At 55.3% G+C, this 14,264-nt stretch overlaps 1 protein-coding gene across 8 annotated transcripts in view; it reads right to left on the bottom strand.

Moving 5' to 3' along the window:
- Adcy3 (adenylate cyclase 3) overlaps positions 1-14,264 on the bottom strand; it is a 76,424-nt gene that overhangs the window by 996 nt on the left and 61,164 nt on the right. For 6 of the 8 annotated variants that reach the window (XM_028875221.2, XM_028875229.2, XM_037198115.1 and 3 more), the window contains exons 9-21: positions 12,913-13,041; positions 11,188-11,330; positions 10,869-11,030; positions 8,472-8,559; positions 7,662-7,778; positions 5,884-6,143; positions 5,556-5,621; positions 4,146-4,230; positions 3,354-3,512; positions 2,244-2,390; positions 1,656-1,775; positions 916-1,039; positions 392-516 (exon numbers count right to left, since the gene is read on the bottom strand). In XM_028875221.2, the coding sequence (XP_028731054.1) occupies positions 392-516; positions 916-1,039; positions 1,656-1,775; positions 2,244-2,390; positions 3,354-3,512; positions 4,146-4,230; positions 5,556-5,621; positions 5,884-6,143; positions 7,662-7,778; positions 8,472-8,559; positions 10,869-11,030; positions 11,188-11,330; positions 12,913-13,041 (1,725 nt within the window). The remainder of the gene's footprint in view (positions 1-391; positions 517-915; positions 1,040-1,655; positions 1,776-2,243; positions 2,391-3,353; positions 3,513-4,145; positions 4,231-5,555; positions 5,622-5,883; positions 6,144-7,661; positions 7,779-8,471; positions 8,560-10,868; positions 11,031-11,187; positions 11,331-12,912; positions 13,042-14,264) is intronic. The other 2 variants (XM_028875234.2, XM_028875241.2) reach the window with 1 other exon arrangement.

Below are 14,264 nucleotides of genomic sequence, written 5' to 3'. Positions count from 1 at the left end.
CGGATCCAGGTGGTCCCCCTGCTTCAGTAGTGTGCAGAGTGCTACCCCAGCCCACGTGGGTAGATGGGAGCCGAGGACCAGCCCCAAGACATTCAGACGTCAGACGACTCTTCAAGGTCAAAGGTGCCTCAGTTGCTGTTAGCACAGGATGTCAACTCTGTACCCAAGGGCAGGCTTTTATTCACTCATAACTACTCATCTTAAGTGTTGGAAATGGACCAGAGCCCATTCTCCCTTCTGTTCAGGCTCTAGAGGCCGCAGCACACTTAACGAACGCTTGGCCCTGTGGCCCCGAGGCCAGGGCAGTAAGGTATGGCAAAGCACCCAGGCTTCCCCTTTTTTGTAGTACTTCCTGCATTCAGCGCATGCCCAGTTCTGGTGCGGAACATACCTGGATGTTGCCCATGACCCCTGTGGATTCCATCCTGCTGGCCACATTGACGGTGTTGCCCCAGATGTCGTAGTGCGGTTTCCGGGCTCCGATGACTCCAGCCAGAACCCCTCCTTTGTTCATGCCTGGGGGAGAGAGTGGAGCGTGGCCACAAGCCAGGCTTGCGTTAGCCTCTCAGAAGCTACAATTGCCCTTTCGTAGGTGCTCACCTGACCCTCCCTGGGCTCCCGATCATATAACACCTCTCTACTTGTTAAAAGTTGCTAAGTCCTGCACAGCTGGCCGTTGTGACGTACTCAGGACTGTAGCGGCCAGCTTCTCTGTAACCCTCCCCAATGCTTGACACTTCTGTCACCTCCCAAAAGCAGCAGAGCCATTCCGAACAGCCTTCTCGCAATGCCTGACCGAGGGGAGGCTGGACTGCCCTTGCTCACATAGGAATTTTCCTCCAGTTCCGTTAGCGGGCCCTTCCCTCCCCATCTGTCTTGGCCCGCTGAGCGGCCCAGCACCGCCGGCGCCTTTACCTATCCGCAGCATGAAGTTGTTGAATGACTGGTTGTTGATGTTGGTGAGCGTGTCCTTCATGGCTAAGGCGAAGTCGGCCAGGTCGGCCAGGTGCTGCCAGCGCTCTCTGTCGGACTTCTCCTCCTGTGTGGAAAAGCGATGTGACTGAGAACCGTCCCGGCCACGACCGTAGCAGCGAGGCACAGCTGCTGACACCCTTCTTCCTTTCCTTGCCCGGAAAGGAATCCACAGCTCTTTAGGGCCAGTGTCGCCACTGCAGAATTCATGCATCTGGGTGAGGCAGAGGCTGGGCCGAGAAGGTGGGAAAGATGCCCCGTCTCGGTGGTTTCCTCTGTGCCGGGTGACTGACTGGTTACAGAGCTCTGTCCCCTCTCGGTGCCTCAAGATCGGAAGCCCTTGCTGGGCCACCTTCCGCTGGCTTTACTCAGCTCGTTCAGGAAGTGGAGGTGGAAAGGAAAACCAGGTGATTTAGGAACAGTGCGTGGCCCCGAGTTCCCCGTAGTTCCCTTTCTGGCCTGGAGATGACAGCAGGCTCCGGAGATCTACTGGAGCTTGGTAAAGGCCATTCATTCACCGGCAGCCGGGAGGAAACAGTTCTCACACAGTGTGGGGGCACTGTGGGAATGAGCCCTTTGCACAAGAGTGTTCACTAACTTCATCTGATCCTCGTGTCCCATGGGCTGAGGCTGGCTGCCTCTCTCTCCCCTACGCGGCTGCGTCACCGCCTTGCTGGACTCACCTTGCTGGAGCTCGTGAAGCCATTGGTGTTGACGTCGGGGGTGACGCCGGAAGCCGCCATGTAGGTGCTGCCGATGGTTTTGATCTTGGTGATGACCCGGAATTTGGGATTGTCCAGGAGCTGAGGACAGAGTTAGAACCAAGGGAAGATGAGCGAGTTCCTATCAACTCGCCTGTTTACGAGGACCAACTAAAATGACGAAAAGACGCTTTCCCATAATGACTTTAGTCATTCCATGATCCCTTGTCACGTGATGCTCAGCCCCATTTCCCTTAACACTGAGATGGTGATCTTAGTGTCCGTGGCTAGTCCCCTCAGGTGGTGAGCAACTAAGGAAAGATACTCAGTCTGTGTTTAATATGGGTTTGGGAGTAGGAGGAATGGGAAGTCCTTAATCCCATGAACGTGCCAGGGCAGCCCCAGGATCCCGCCTCAGACCCATCAGTTCTGGACGGCTGCACAAGTCCGCTCACTATAGAACTCCCACGGGAAATGAGGCCAGCCTAGCGTACCCTGCTGCTCTGACTTGTGCAGAATGTCATGGGGTGTGATATGAAAGGTGTTAGCTCCATGATGGAGGCCACTCACCGAGTCAAAATCAGAGATGATCTCATTGAGGAAGCGGAGACACTCGATGCCACCGTTATTGATGCTCTCCTCGGTATAGAAGTCCGCAAAGTTGGGCAGGGAGGCAAACATGACTCCAATCTCATCGTAAGACTGGCTGTACAGCTCCTAAAAAGAGGCAAGGCCAGGCTAGGGCAGAGCGCTTGCTGCACAACTGTGAGGAACCAGAGTTGGGGCAAGCGGGCAAATCAGGACAGTGAGCCTTGGTTCAGCAAGAGCCCCTCCATCCATATGTAGGAGGCAAAGCAGAGGAAAACAGCCACTGCAGAGGCCTCCATCTGAACACATGCATACGTACCACACACACACACACAAATAAAGACAGGGCCCACACATGCACTCAACTTTTTGGATTGAAAAAGCTCATTCCTACTATGAATAAAAATATTTCCTGCTGGGCGGTGGTGGCACATGCCTTTAGCCCCAGCACTCGAAAGGCAGAGGCATGTGGGTCTCTTGAGTTTGAGGCCAGCCTGGTCTACAGAGTGAGTTCCAGGAAAGGCTCCAAAGCTACAGAGAAACCCTGTCTTAAAAAAAAAAAAAAAATCCCAGCCTTTGTAACAGCCCAGTGTGCTGGCTAGTTTGATCTCAGCTTGAGTCACTTGAGAAACAGGACCGTCAATTGAAAAAAAAAGAAATGCCCCTCACCTGATTGGCCTGTGGGTCAATTAGGACGACCCAGCTCCCTGTGGACTGGGTCGCCCCCAGGTAGGTGGTCTTGGGGGCTATAAGAAAGCAGGCTGAGCAAGAGGATCACCCCTCCATGGCCTCCTCCATGGGCTGCTTGCCTGGAAGTGTAAGGTGAAATAAATCCTTTCCTCCCCAAGTTGCTTATGGTGTTTCATCCCAATAACAGAAACCTCCAAGGAAGGTCAGCGGAATGGTCGGCCACCTTGGTTTGAGGTCTTACCGACAGAAGGGGTAATCTGGTTCTGAAATGGGGTCCCAGAGATGCAGCAGAGCCCTTGAGATGAGACCCTGGGAGGTCTCTTGTGGGGTCCACAGTTGGACTCCCAACCCCAGTTAGTAAAGGCCCTGGGTCCACAGGTGCTCCACGTGGCACCCTCTTACCTCGTCTCTCTTCTTGGACCCCAGGAAGTGGCGCGCGACATGCTCAGGCAACATGTTGGTGACCAAGGCCTCATTCCATCGCCGCATCTCGTAGACACGTTCTTTCTGGTCATGGACCTCAATCTTCCACAAGAAGAGTGTCCGCGCCAGTTTCTCCACCTGCAGACACGGGTTAGCCGAGGTGGACTCGGGAGCCAGCCGTCCAACGGAAAGGCTTAGAACAGGGGTTTGAGTGTTGCACGTGGTCAAATGGGAAGAAGACAGCTACATGAGAGGCGTCCCCTCATCCAAATGGCATCCCACAGCTGCCGTGAGGACCAGGGCCTCTTGGTACAGCGGAGACCCAAGAGGCCTTCCATATGTGCAGGGTTCTCCTGAGACTGACTTAGTTGCAGAACTGGGGGAGGGCCAGGGAGGGCTCTCGCAGAACAAAAATTCCCCGCTCCAGCAGCTCTGTTTATGATGTGGCTTGGGGAGGCTGTATTTCCCCCAGTAAACCACTGGGGGGCACCCAAGCTAACCATCCTTGTGCGGCTCCTTCATCTTTACTAAACCAAAGCTCATTAGCGCCTTTCCCTTTCTCTTCAGACCCTGAGGTTAGTGCATCAGTGACCCCCCCCCCCCTTGCCCAGGTGAGTGCAGAGGCCATGAGCCCCGCCTGGGGACATCTCCCCATCCTGCGGGAGGGTGAGGAAGAAGCCAGGACACAGCAGAGCTTGGGCTGCTTCTGAGTCCTGGGACAGCTTGTTGGGAGGCCTTGAGCGTAGGGGCAGAGGGGGGTGTGGCACTCACGTGACGCGAGAAATAGTAGAAGCTCAGCATCATGACGAACATCATCACAGTCATCGAGTACTTGGAAGGCACCAGGGGTGGCCTGCTGGACAGACAGGAACACGTGAAGAGGGCCTCGGCCAGCCTCCACCAGGCTTGGGCTGTCACTGTGGGCGTCAGAATCTCCCCCCCCCCCACCTCAGCTCCTCTCATAGTCCAGGGCCCTCCCCAGTACGTGATCGGGCTACTGGACTTGGGATCGGCAGCAGCCCCCGCTTGCCTGGCCACAGGCCGCTCCCATTAGGCTGTATGTGTGTGTATTTTTCTAGATGGATGTAGAAGTGGAGTTTCTGGGCCATAGGTTTTGGGGTGGTTTTGTTTGAGACAGGATCTCCTGTGTCCTAGGATGGCGTTGAACTCCTGACGTCCTGCCTTTACTAAGATTACAAGTCTTGGGTTGGGGATTGAGCTCAGTGGTAGAGCGCTTGCCTAGCAAGCGCAAGGCCCTGGGTTCGGTCCTCAGCTCCAGAATAAATAACAACAACAACAACAAAAAGATTACAAGTCTGCACCACCACTTCCAATTTATGCAGAACCCAAGGCTCACAACCATCTGTAATGAGATCTGGCGCCCTCTTCTGGCCTGCAGGCAGAACACTATACATAATCTTAAAAAAAAAAAAAAAAAAATCTCACCTTAGGATCTATTCAACTCACTGAACCGTAAAAGCCTAAAACTTTAAGATGCATCTTCGGTGATTGGCTTGATCAGTTTGGGAGGCAACTAGGCAGTGGGACCAAGTCCTGTGCTCACTGCATGAGTTGGCTGTTTGAAACCTGGAACTTATGCAGTGACACCTGGCTCAGTCTGGGAGGAGGGGACTGGACCTGCCTGGACTGAGTCTACCAGGTTGATCGCAGTCCTCAGGGGAGGACTTGTCCTGGAGAAGGTGGAAATGGGGGGTGGGCTGGGGGTAAGGGGAGGGGGGCAGGAAGGGGGAGAACAAGGGAATCTGTGGCTGTTATGTAGAACTGAATGGTATTGTAAAATAAAATAATAAAAATAAATAAAAAAAAAAGATGCATCTTCGGAAAATTCCATGTTCTCAGAAGGTAAGGCAGACTCAGGAAAGCTGGTCTGCTCCTGATGTCTTAATTCCAACTGAGCGCTCTTTCCTCATCTCCCTGCCAGCTGCCAACCACTCAGCTGTCTTCCTCAGCTCCGCCCTCTGTGCCCTGCCCTGCATCCGCACAGCTCTGTTCTCCAGACCTGTCTCCCATGCAAGAGAGACCCCGGTGGCCAACTCCCCTGACTACCCGAGACCACGTGCCTCCGGAAGAGTGAGGTAGGTGCTGGGGTGCCATCCTGTTTTGTCCACTGTCTAAAAGAGGGGCCTCATGCAGACGAGGAGGAGAGGCAGGGAGCCTTACCTGTCAGTGCCATTGAGCCCCGGGGTGGACAATACCTGCATCTTCTCTAAGGCCACCACAGGAGAGCTGTTGAGCAGATGACAACATTCAGGCCACATCTGGAGGTGGGAGGCCGATACCCCCAAACATCTAGTGTCCCAAATCTGCTCACTGAGGTGGAAAGGACCACTCCCCACTCCCCACACGGGTCTGTGAGAAGCCCTGAACCCCCGATGGAGCCGAGGCAGAAAAGCCACCTCAACACAGGCCCGTGACCTCGAACCGGGCGGGGCGGGGGCGGGGAGAGGGAGGAGACGGCGCAGACCCTCCGGGAGGCTCCCCATCTTACTCCTGTTCCCGAAAGCGCTTGCGGTCGTACTCATCGAAGACCGGACACCAGGCGTACAGGTTGATGGCGGTCACGGCGCCCGTGACGAGCAGCATGAGGGTGAGCTTCACCATGTGGCTGACCTGCACCAGCATGATGGTGGCGATGAGGGACAGTACGGCCACGTAGTTGTAGTACTTGGGGTTCTCCATACAGCCGCCGTCCAGCTCCGTCCCGGTTGTCGCGTTGTAAGGTCCCATGTAGTACTGGAGACAGCTAAGCTGGAGGCCAGGTGGGAGGGAAGGGCCGTGGCGGAGGGTCAGAGCAAGCACGTACATGTTAGTGACCGCTTCGAAGAGCCTCACCATGATCTCGCCCGATGTGCAGGAAAACTCACCGTGTATTGTGAGCGCTGCACCTACCGCACAGAAATCCCTCGGACCATCAGCAAGGGGTGAAAGGACGAGGCCCCAGGAGCCAGCTCTCCAGGCTCCTGGCCCAGCCTGCTTTTCCCATCACGGCTGCTGCGAGTGGGGACTATGTGGCCATCGGAATCTCCCTGGTGACGGCTATTCCACCACCGGGTAGCCTACACCTCACTGGACTCTGGGTAAGGACCTGGCATGTAGTGCTTTGGATGTGCAGGATCCCTGTGCACCCCTCCACGGGCCCTCAGACCTGGAGGTCTATGTCACGTGTCTCCTCATAAGAGGGATCAGGGGCTTCATCCTGCATGGTGGACCCCAGGCAACCCAGGGACTTGCTGTCCTCGACCAGGTAGGTGTCTGGTGGCAGACCTCCAGCCTTTCACTTCTGTTACTTCCAGCGGAAGTCTCTGGGCCGATTTTACTCCCGTGTGTTACTCCTGCTTACGTTGTTAAGTTACAGCAAGTACTAGACAACATTCTTAAGAACTTTCGAGAGTACATGTGGTATTACCCAGATGAGAGCAATCCATAACGACCGTGCAGACAGTGACAGCTGCTGGCCCCGTCCCTCACAAGGCATCTGGCTCCCCTCTCACAGGACCCTAGCTCTCCGTGAACTGAGGAGGACAGATGATCTGGTCTCCCCAGAGCCACACGGGCTCTGTGAGGCTGTGTTCCTGTCAGCCACCTCGAGGAATGTAAGAGGGCTACCTGATGACATCCGCTCACCTCCTCAGCCCAGTGGGTACCCAACGCTGGCTATACGTCAAGGGTATACCCCGGGAGTGTACCCCTCAGTCCCTGTGGTGATGGAAGACATCTCCGGCCTGGTGTGTGTGTGTGTGCGTGCGCGTGCCAGTATGCGTACACAAGATGCATGTGTTTCTAGAAGCCAGAGCAATCGCCTGCTGCCTCTCCTCAGGTACCATCTCCACACAGGGTCTTCCCCTGGCCCAGGACAACTCAAGAACTAAGCTGGCTAGCCAGTGAGAGCCCCCGAGATCCACCTGTCTTCACCTTCCCATCACTGGGACTCTGAAGTACACACTGTGCCTGGGTTTTGTTTTGTTTTTTTCACATGCATTCTGGGGATCAAACTCCGTTCCCTAACAATTTAGCAGCTGAGCTCTCTCCCAGCCTCTAGAACTGCTTCCACTTTTAACTTTGTTACCACCTGTGTCACACAGAAGTTCAGACCTCTCTGAACTTGACATCCTTCGTGTGAACCTGCAGCTGGTGATGCACCCAGCCAAGGGTTGTTCAGTGTCAGACTCATCCACTGAAACGTATGCTGCAGAGGAACAGGCTGGCCAGCTGCCAGCCCCTCTCCCCTGGGTTTAGGCCCCCTTCGACAAGGACGCACAAGCTCACCATGTCCACAACATTGGCCATGACCAGGATGAAGATGGCTAGCATGGCCCAGGTGTTCCTGGCCCAGCGGGTCCGGTCGATCCAAGACGAGAAGGCCACGAGCTTCTTAGGAAAGGCCTAGAGGAAATGGGATTTCAAGGACTTGAGCCTCCACCTGTATGTCCTGAAGACGTGGCTGCCTGCTCCTCTGGCCCTAGTCCCAGAAACCTAAAAGGCTGTGCTTTGCTTGCGAGCCCCCAAAACTGAGAGGGAGAGAATTTAAGGGTGCAAATCCTTGAGGTATGTGTACAGCCCTGGGCCTCCAACCCTAGGCTCCTGGCTAGGCAGACACAGCCAGAATGTGTGGGCCGCACCAGAGGCAAGGCCAGGGCAGGCGACAGCATGTCGGGCTAGCCACCTGCCTACCACCTCCCTCTTGCTTTTCCGGTTACCTGACAAGCAGCCCGTTAGACTGATTTCCCCAAAACATTGCTTTCCCTTGTCATTCTGACCAAAAACTGCCTGACACATGAGTGCCTGCAGAAGTCTCAGTCTCTTTAGCTGGATTTTAAGGTCCTTCATAGTTGAAGCCAACCCCGCTTCCACCTGGGCTTCCCTTCACTGCTAATCATGGCCCACAAGATCCCAGGCTACAGAATGGGTGGTGGAGGTATTGGGGGTAGGGTGGATTGATGAATGGATAAATGCCTGAATGACCCCCACGAATCTGTCGGGATTGGACCAGAAGCCCAACTCCATCATTGACACAGAGCGCCACTCTATTATAGAGACTAGAAGGTTCTAAACTCAACTGCAGAGCGCGTCTCTTACCCTGGGAAAGATGGCGGCCAGTGAGCAGATGGTCAGGATCAAAAGCAGAACCTCCCCAACCACGAAGGTCACGTAGTTTGTCATCAGCCTGGGGAAGAGAGAAGGTGACCGGGGAGGACAGGGGCCAGCTGAGTACACGCCTGTGCCTGGCAGCTTCTGTGTGGCACCAGGGAGCAACTAATCCAGCCATGAGAGGAGAAACCCTAGCAGAGAGGGAGGGCAGGGCCTGGGAACGTGCCACCCTTCAGCTGCTAACGGTCCACTGGGAGTTTTCCGGAGGTGAGGAGGGTCATGGATGCCCTGGAAATAGCCCAGGAATAGCCTGGGAAGGGAGTCTTAGAAATGAGCATCGGCCCGGTAGCCGGGGTGAAAACAGTCAAGAATAGACCACAGGAGTCAGGCTGAGGCTGTTGACGTGACCTCTGACTGCACGGAGCCCAGAGAACGAGATCTTTCCACATCCATCTCTCCTCGGGGAAATCTGCCCACTCCAGAGCCTTCTCAGATCCATTCTCTTTTCGCTCCTCCATGGAGAACAAGAGCGCCCAGACACTCGGGTTGCTAATCCAGGATCCAACTCAGGGTCACCTCTTAGGTTTCCTCACTTGGTTTGGGGATCTCTTCAGGGCCTGTGATCTCTGTCCCCCAACACAGGCCCTGAACTGGCTTTTCCCTGCCACTCACTCGTCCTGTGTGCTCTGTGTGGGTAGCGCTCAGGTCTGAACCACCAGCTTCTCCCTGAGCCCCAGACTATGTAACCCAGCTGCCTGGTGGGCAGTACCACACAGGCAACTCAGACTCCAGGTCTCTGCTGCTCCAGTGTTCCTCCTCCTATAGTCTCAACCTTGATTAATGAAAACTGCATCCTGCCCATTGCTCAAATTTTAAAAAAGCCCTGAAGATGTCCGTCACTCTGCCCATTCATGCTTCACAACCAATCTGCCAGCGACTCCAGAATCCAGCCAGCCATCAATAAAATCCCTCATCCTCACCCTTCTCTAACTCCGCCTGGCCCAAGCCACCGTTGGTATCTCAGTCACCATCATCTCCTAGCCTGGTCTCAGGCTCCACTCTTGCAGGCTAGCCTGTTCTGACACAGCCAGGAGGCCCCCTTCTTCTGGGCCCACGTGGATCTTTTCCACCAGCCTCTGCGTCCAAGAGTATGAACTGCGCCCAGCTCCCGTCACTGTCCCGCAGCGCCCCTGCTACCAGCACGGTGCCCTCACGGTGCCTCGAGAGCCCTGGCCCCACTTCTGCCTCTGCCTGCCTGAGTATCCCCAGATAGCACGAGGCTCACTACACAGCCCTTGGGGACGCCGCTGAAATACCGCCTTGTCAGTGAGGTCTGCTGCGGCCACCCTACCAAAGCCTACGATCCGCCGGGCGGCGGTGGCGCACGCCTTTAATCCCAGCACTCGGGAGGCAGAGGCAGGCGGATCTCTGCGAGTTCAAGGCCATCCTGGGCTACAGAGCGAGATCCAGGACAGGCACCAAAACTACACAGAGAAACCCTGTCTTGAAAAACCAAAGGGAAAAATAAAAGCCTACGAACCAAGCTCCCCACCAGACCCTATCTCCTTTCCTCACACTCATCACTACTGCACACGTAACTTTCACATTTAAATGTTCATGCCGGTTCCCATCCACTCTCCGTGAGCCGTAAGCTTCCCAGGATCTCGTTCTCTCTCCTTCCCCAGGCACACATGGCATTTTCTAAACCGAATGGCTCTAATCTCACAACAGTCTCGCGAGCCGTTCAGGGTGGGTCTCCCCACTCGGCAGACAGAGCAAACGGGTGCTGGGCGGGCCTTCCAGGATCTGCCGCCGTCCTGCCTACAGAACCCTGGATGTGGCAGCCAAGTCCCGAGGGCTTTCACAGCTCCTCACACTAATCCAGGCAGGGCCCCACCCACAGGCTGTGCTGGAGGGAGCCGCTCACTTGTCCCCGGAGGCCAGGAAGGTGATAATGAACTTCAGGCCGGGCTTCCACAGCGGAGGAGCTGACTTTGGAATACCCCGCCTCCCCCCAGAGGACCGGCCGCCGCTGACGTCAGTTTGCGTCTAGAGCCTAAAATCTAGTTTTACGGAGATGAGCCCCGAAAGAAAAGTCAGTGTGGGCTGTGACTAACGGGGAGGTGACATCCACACTCTTGTCCCTAGAAACTCTCTAGTAGCCATCTAGCCATGTTCTCCATCCTCCTGGAGGGGCCTGTCACCAGCTTTCCTGGTCCTGCTGAGATCCCATCCTGGGGGGTGGCTGCTGCTATAGGATCTGGGGGAGGGGGGTCACGGAAAGGAGACACGGAGCAGACACAGGTAGCTAGCTGCCTCTTACACGGCTCCCGCCCCTTGTCCAGCCCCCTCTCCCGGCCCGTCAACCTCAGCCGGGGTCCTCACCACGGGTCAATGAGGATCTCCACCATGGCCGTGCAGAAAAGGACCACGCAGGAGCAGCTGAAGGCGGCCCCGCTCTGCTTCTCCTTCTCCACCGAGTAGCGCGTTTCCATCTCGGGGTCCATGAACCGCATGGTTAGGAGGAACGTGTTTCTCTTCTTCACCCTACAGGGCCGAAACAAGCCCTGTGACCCGCGCGTCCCACCTGCCGTGATTGCTGGGGTCCCGTCCCCCCCCCACTTCGGATGACCCGTCCCCTGCACTGAGGAAGGGCCGGTGACGGAGGTGGGGGGCAGTGGGCCCCTCAGCAGTGCCCACTTACACCTGGGCGGACTCCCGCTCCAGCAGGGCCTCGTTGAGCAGCTGGTTCAGTTCGTGCTCATCCTCGGAGGCATCCACCACGCGGTCGGCCAGGTCCTGGAGGCGCAGCCTGCGGCGGGGATTGGGGAACGAGGGGTTGTCGGCCTGAAAGCCAGGGAGGCAGAGTCAGTGGGACCGAAGGGGCACATCGGAGGAGGGTGTGAGAAAGAGGAGGGGCCGCACTCCCGAGGACCAAACCCTCCCAGGTTCCACCCTGCCGTCGTCTCCTTGGGCCCCTGATGGAAGGTCTACAGTCGTGATCCGCTGATGGCCGTGACTTGGGGAACAGCAGCCCGGCTCTGGGGCCAACTCCGAATATAAGGCAGGGCCTGGGCTGGGGCATCTTGCTGTTGGACGGGGCTGTGTCTCCACAAGAATCCTTACTTATGGCCGAGTGTGGGGTCATGTATAACCCCAGCTCTAGGACTCTGGGGGTCAGTCACTAGTGATCTAATGAGGCAGCCACTACCGCTTGACTGCCCCTCAGAAAGAGCGGGACACTTCCAAAACGGAACCAGGGTTGAGTCCCACAGCCACCAGCCTGAGTGGTCACTGCCCAGACCTCTCAGAGCTGGGAGAGACTGAAAGTACATTTGGAGCCAGGGCCGAGACTCCTGGTTTGAAACTCAGCACTCCTGCGGCTGCCTGGTCCAGGCCGTTTTCCTCCCCTGTAAAATGCTGTGGGTGGCCTGCTCTGGCACCGAGAGTCTCTTTCCATGGAGCATAAGCTAGATATGAGTGACACCCATTAATGGTTAGGGCCTGAAGAGTCACGGGCTTCTTAAGCCATGTCAGAGCCAAGCTACATAAAGTTTGAGTCTTCTTCCTATCAAGAAAATTGTTCATATACATATATATATAATATTCATATATACATATTCATATATATTCATGCATATATAAATGAGCTTCTTTTTTTAAATATATAATTTATTTTTATTTTATGTGCACTGGTGTTTTGCCTGCATATATGTCTGTGTGAGGGTGTCAGATCTCCTGGAACTGGAGTTACAGACAGGTGTGAGCTGCCATGTGGGCGCTGGGAAGCGAACCCGGGGCCCCTGGAAGGGCAGCCAGTGCTCTTAACCACTGAGCCATCTCTCCAGCCCCAAGAAAGTTATCCTAAGGAGAAGCAGCAGGATGGATGCTTAAGGAAATGCCAGCTTGTCTGAAACTCTGTCTACCTTCTACAGCATCAGAAACCTTGGGGACAACTCCTGTCTCTTTTCACGGGGACACTGGCAGCGGGGCCACCAGCTTCCAGCCCCCAGACCTTGAAGGCAGAGATCACCTTCGTCAGTGGGCATGTCTGACAGGTTTCTCGGTAAGGAGAGATTTGGAGTTGTCTTCTCGTCCTTTGGAGCAACATGCCAGCCCATCCAGGGTTTCGGGACATAGAACTCCTGGGGTGTGACTGACTGGGGGGGGGTGTGTCTAGATACAAACTCTCACTCCCAAACAGGATCCCACTCTGCAGAATCCTCACAGACCCTAAATCTACAAGACAGCCACTCCAGCTAGACGGTACTTAGGGGGAGTGCCTTCCGGTCCATTATTCCCCCTTCTCTCTATTTACACCACTGAGAAGGACCAGAACCTGGACTCGTGGCCAAGACCCTCCTCCAGCACAGGCCCCCCCACTCCAGCAGCCTACTGCTCCCCACCCCTGCCCCGCCCCCACACCCACCTGGGCCTCCTGCTCTTCAGTCTCCTCGGATGTGGAGCCGCTGGCATGGGCGCTGCCGTTGGGCTCCTTGGTCTCAATGAGGGCAGGGGAGCTGGGTTTGGACGACGCCGGGGCTCCATTCGGCAGGGCCTGTCACAGAAAAGAGCGCTCATCGGGGCCATGAAACACTGCCCGCTACCTACCCCTGCCTGTGGCTGTTCTATTATTGTTCCAGAAACTTCCTCCTACGTTTATAGAAGTCTTGCTGACCTAGAAATGCCACCACTGATTTCGTCCTGTACACCATTCATTTTTTAAAATGCTGTCACTTTCTAATATCCACGGCTATGAATAGTTTTCTAAACAAAGAAAAGACCCGATTGTTGCAACTCCTATTTCTAAGACACTAACTCCGTGGCAGTGCCCTCCGAGGTCTCTTGGTGGGGGCCACGTCAAGTCCAAATAACCTCCGCAAACTTTGGATGAGTGTCTGTCCTCGACAGAGTGAGTCAAACACTGTACAGCGAGGGCAGCGTGCTCGCCCAATTAATAAGTATTTGTTGAGTCCTGACTTCTTGGAACCCACATCCTCAGGAGGAAAAGCGGATAATAGCAAACTAGGTAAGAGAAATGAGCAGTCATAAGGAAATGGAAGCGAGCTGGGTGGAGGTGGCGCACACCTTTAATCCCAGCACTCAGAAGGCAGAGTCAGGTGGATCTCTGTGAGTTCGAGGCCAGCCTGGTCTACAGAGCGAGATCCAGGACAGGCACCAAAACTACACAGAGAAACCCTGTCTTGGAAAAAAAAAAAAAAAAAAAGGAAGGAAGGAAAAAGAAAATGGAAGAGAGTATGAAAGAGGGTGTGGGGTGTGGGGGTTGCAGGGAAGTCCAGCCATAAAGAGGGTCATGGGGAGGGGGTGTCACTATGAAGATGCCATTTCAGAATCGACCTAAAGGAACGTCAAAAGAGTGGGGGTGCCGGGCAGCCGTGGCGCACGCCTTTAATCCCAGCACTCAAGAGGCAGAGCCAGGCAGATCTCTGTGAGTTCGAGGTCAGCCTGGTCTATAGCGTGAGATCCAGGACAGGCACCAAAACTACACCAAGAAACCCTGTCTCAAAAAACAAAACAAAACAAAACAAAACAAAACAAAACAAAACAAAAGAGTCGGGGGAATTACAGGAAAACGGATGGCTAGCGGCAGGCTGTGCCCAAGGATGTGAGACAGCCAACCGGCCACCACTGCTGGAGCAGGGTAAGCAGAAGGGAGAATGCAGCAGACACCATGCTGGGACCAGACCCAGGACAGGCCCCCAAGGACGGCTCCATTGTTTCTGTCCTGCTCCTTCTTCCTTTCCACTGGAACGGCTTACC

This window comes from Peromyscus leucopus, chromosome 22 (assembly GCF_004664715.2).
Source record: "Peromyscus leucopus breed LL Stock chromosome 22, UCI_PerLeu_2.1, whole genome shotgun sequence".
Taxonomy (NCBI): Eukaryota; Metazoa; Chordata; class Mammalia; order Rodentia; family Cricetidae; genus Peromyscus; species Peromyscus leucopus.
Note: the sequence above shows the minus strand (reverse complement) of the source record. Positions and strands in the feature narration are given on the sequence as shown.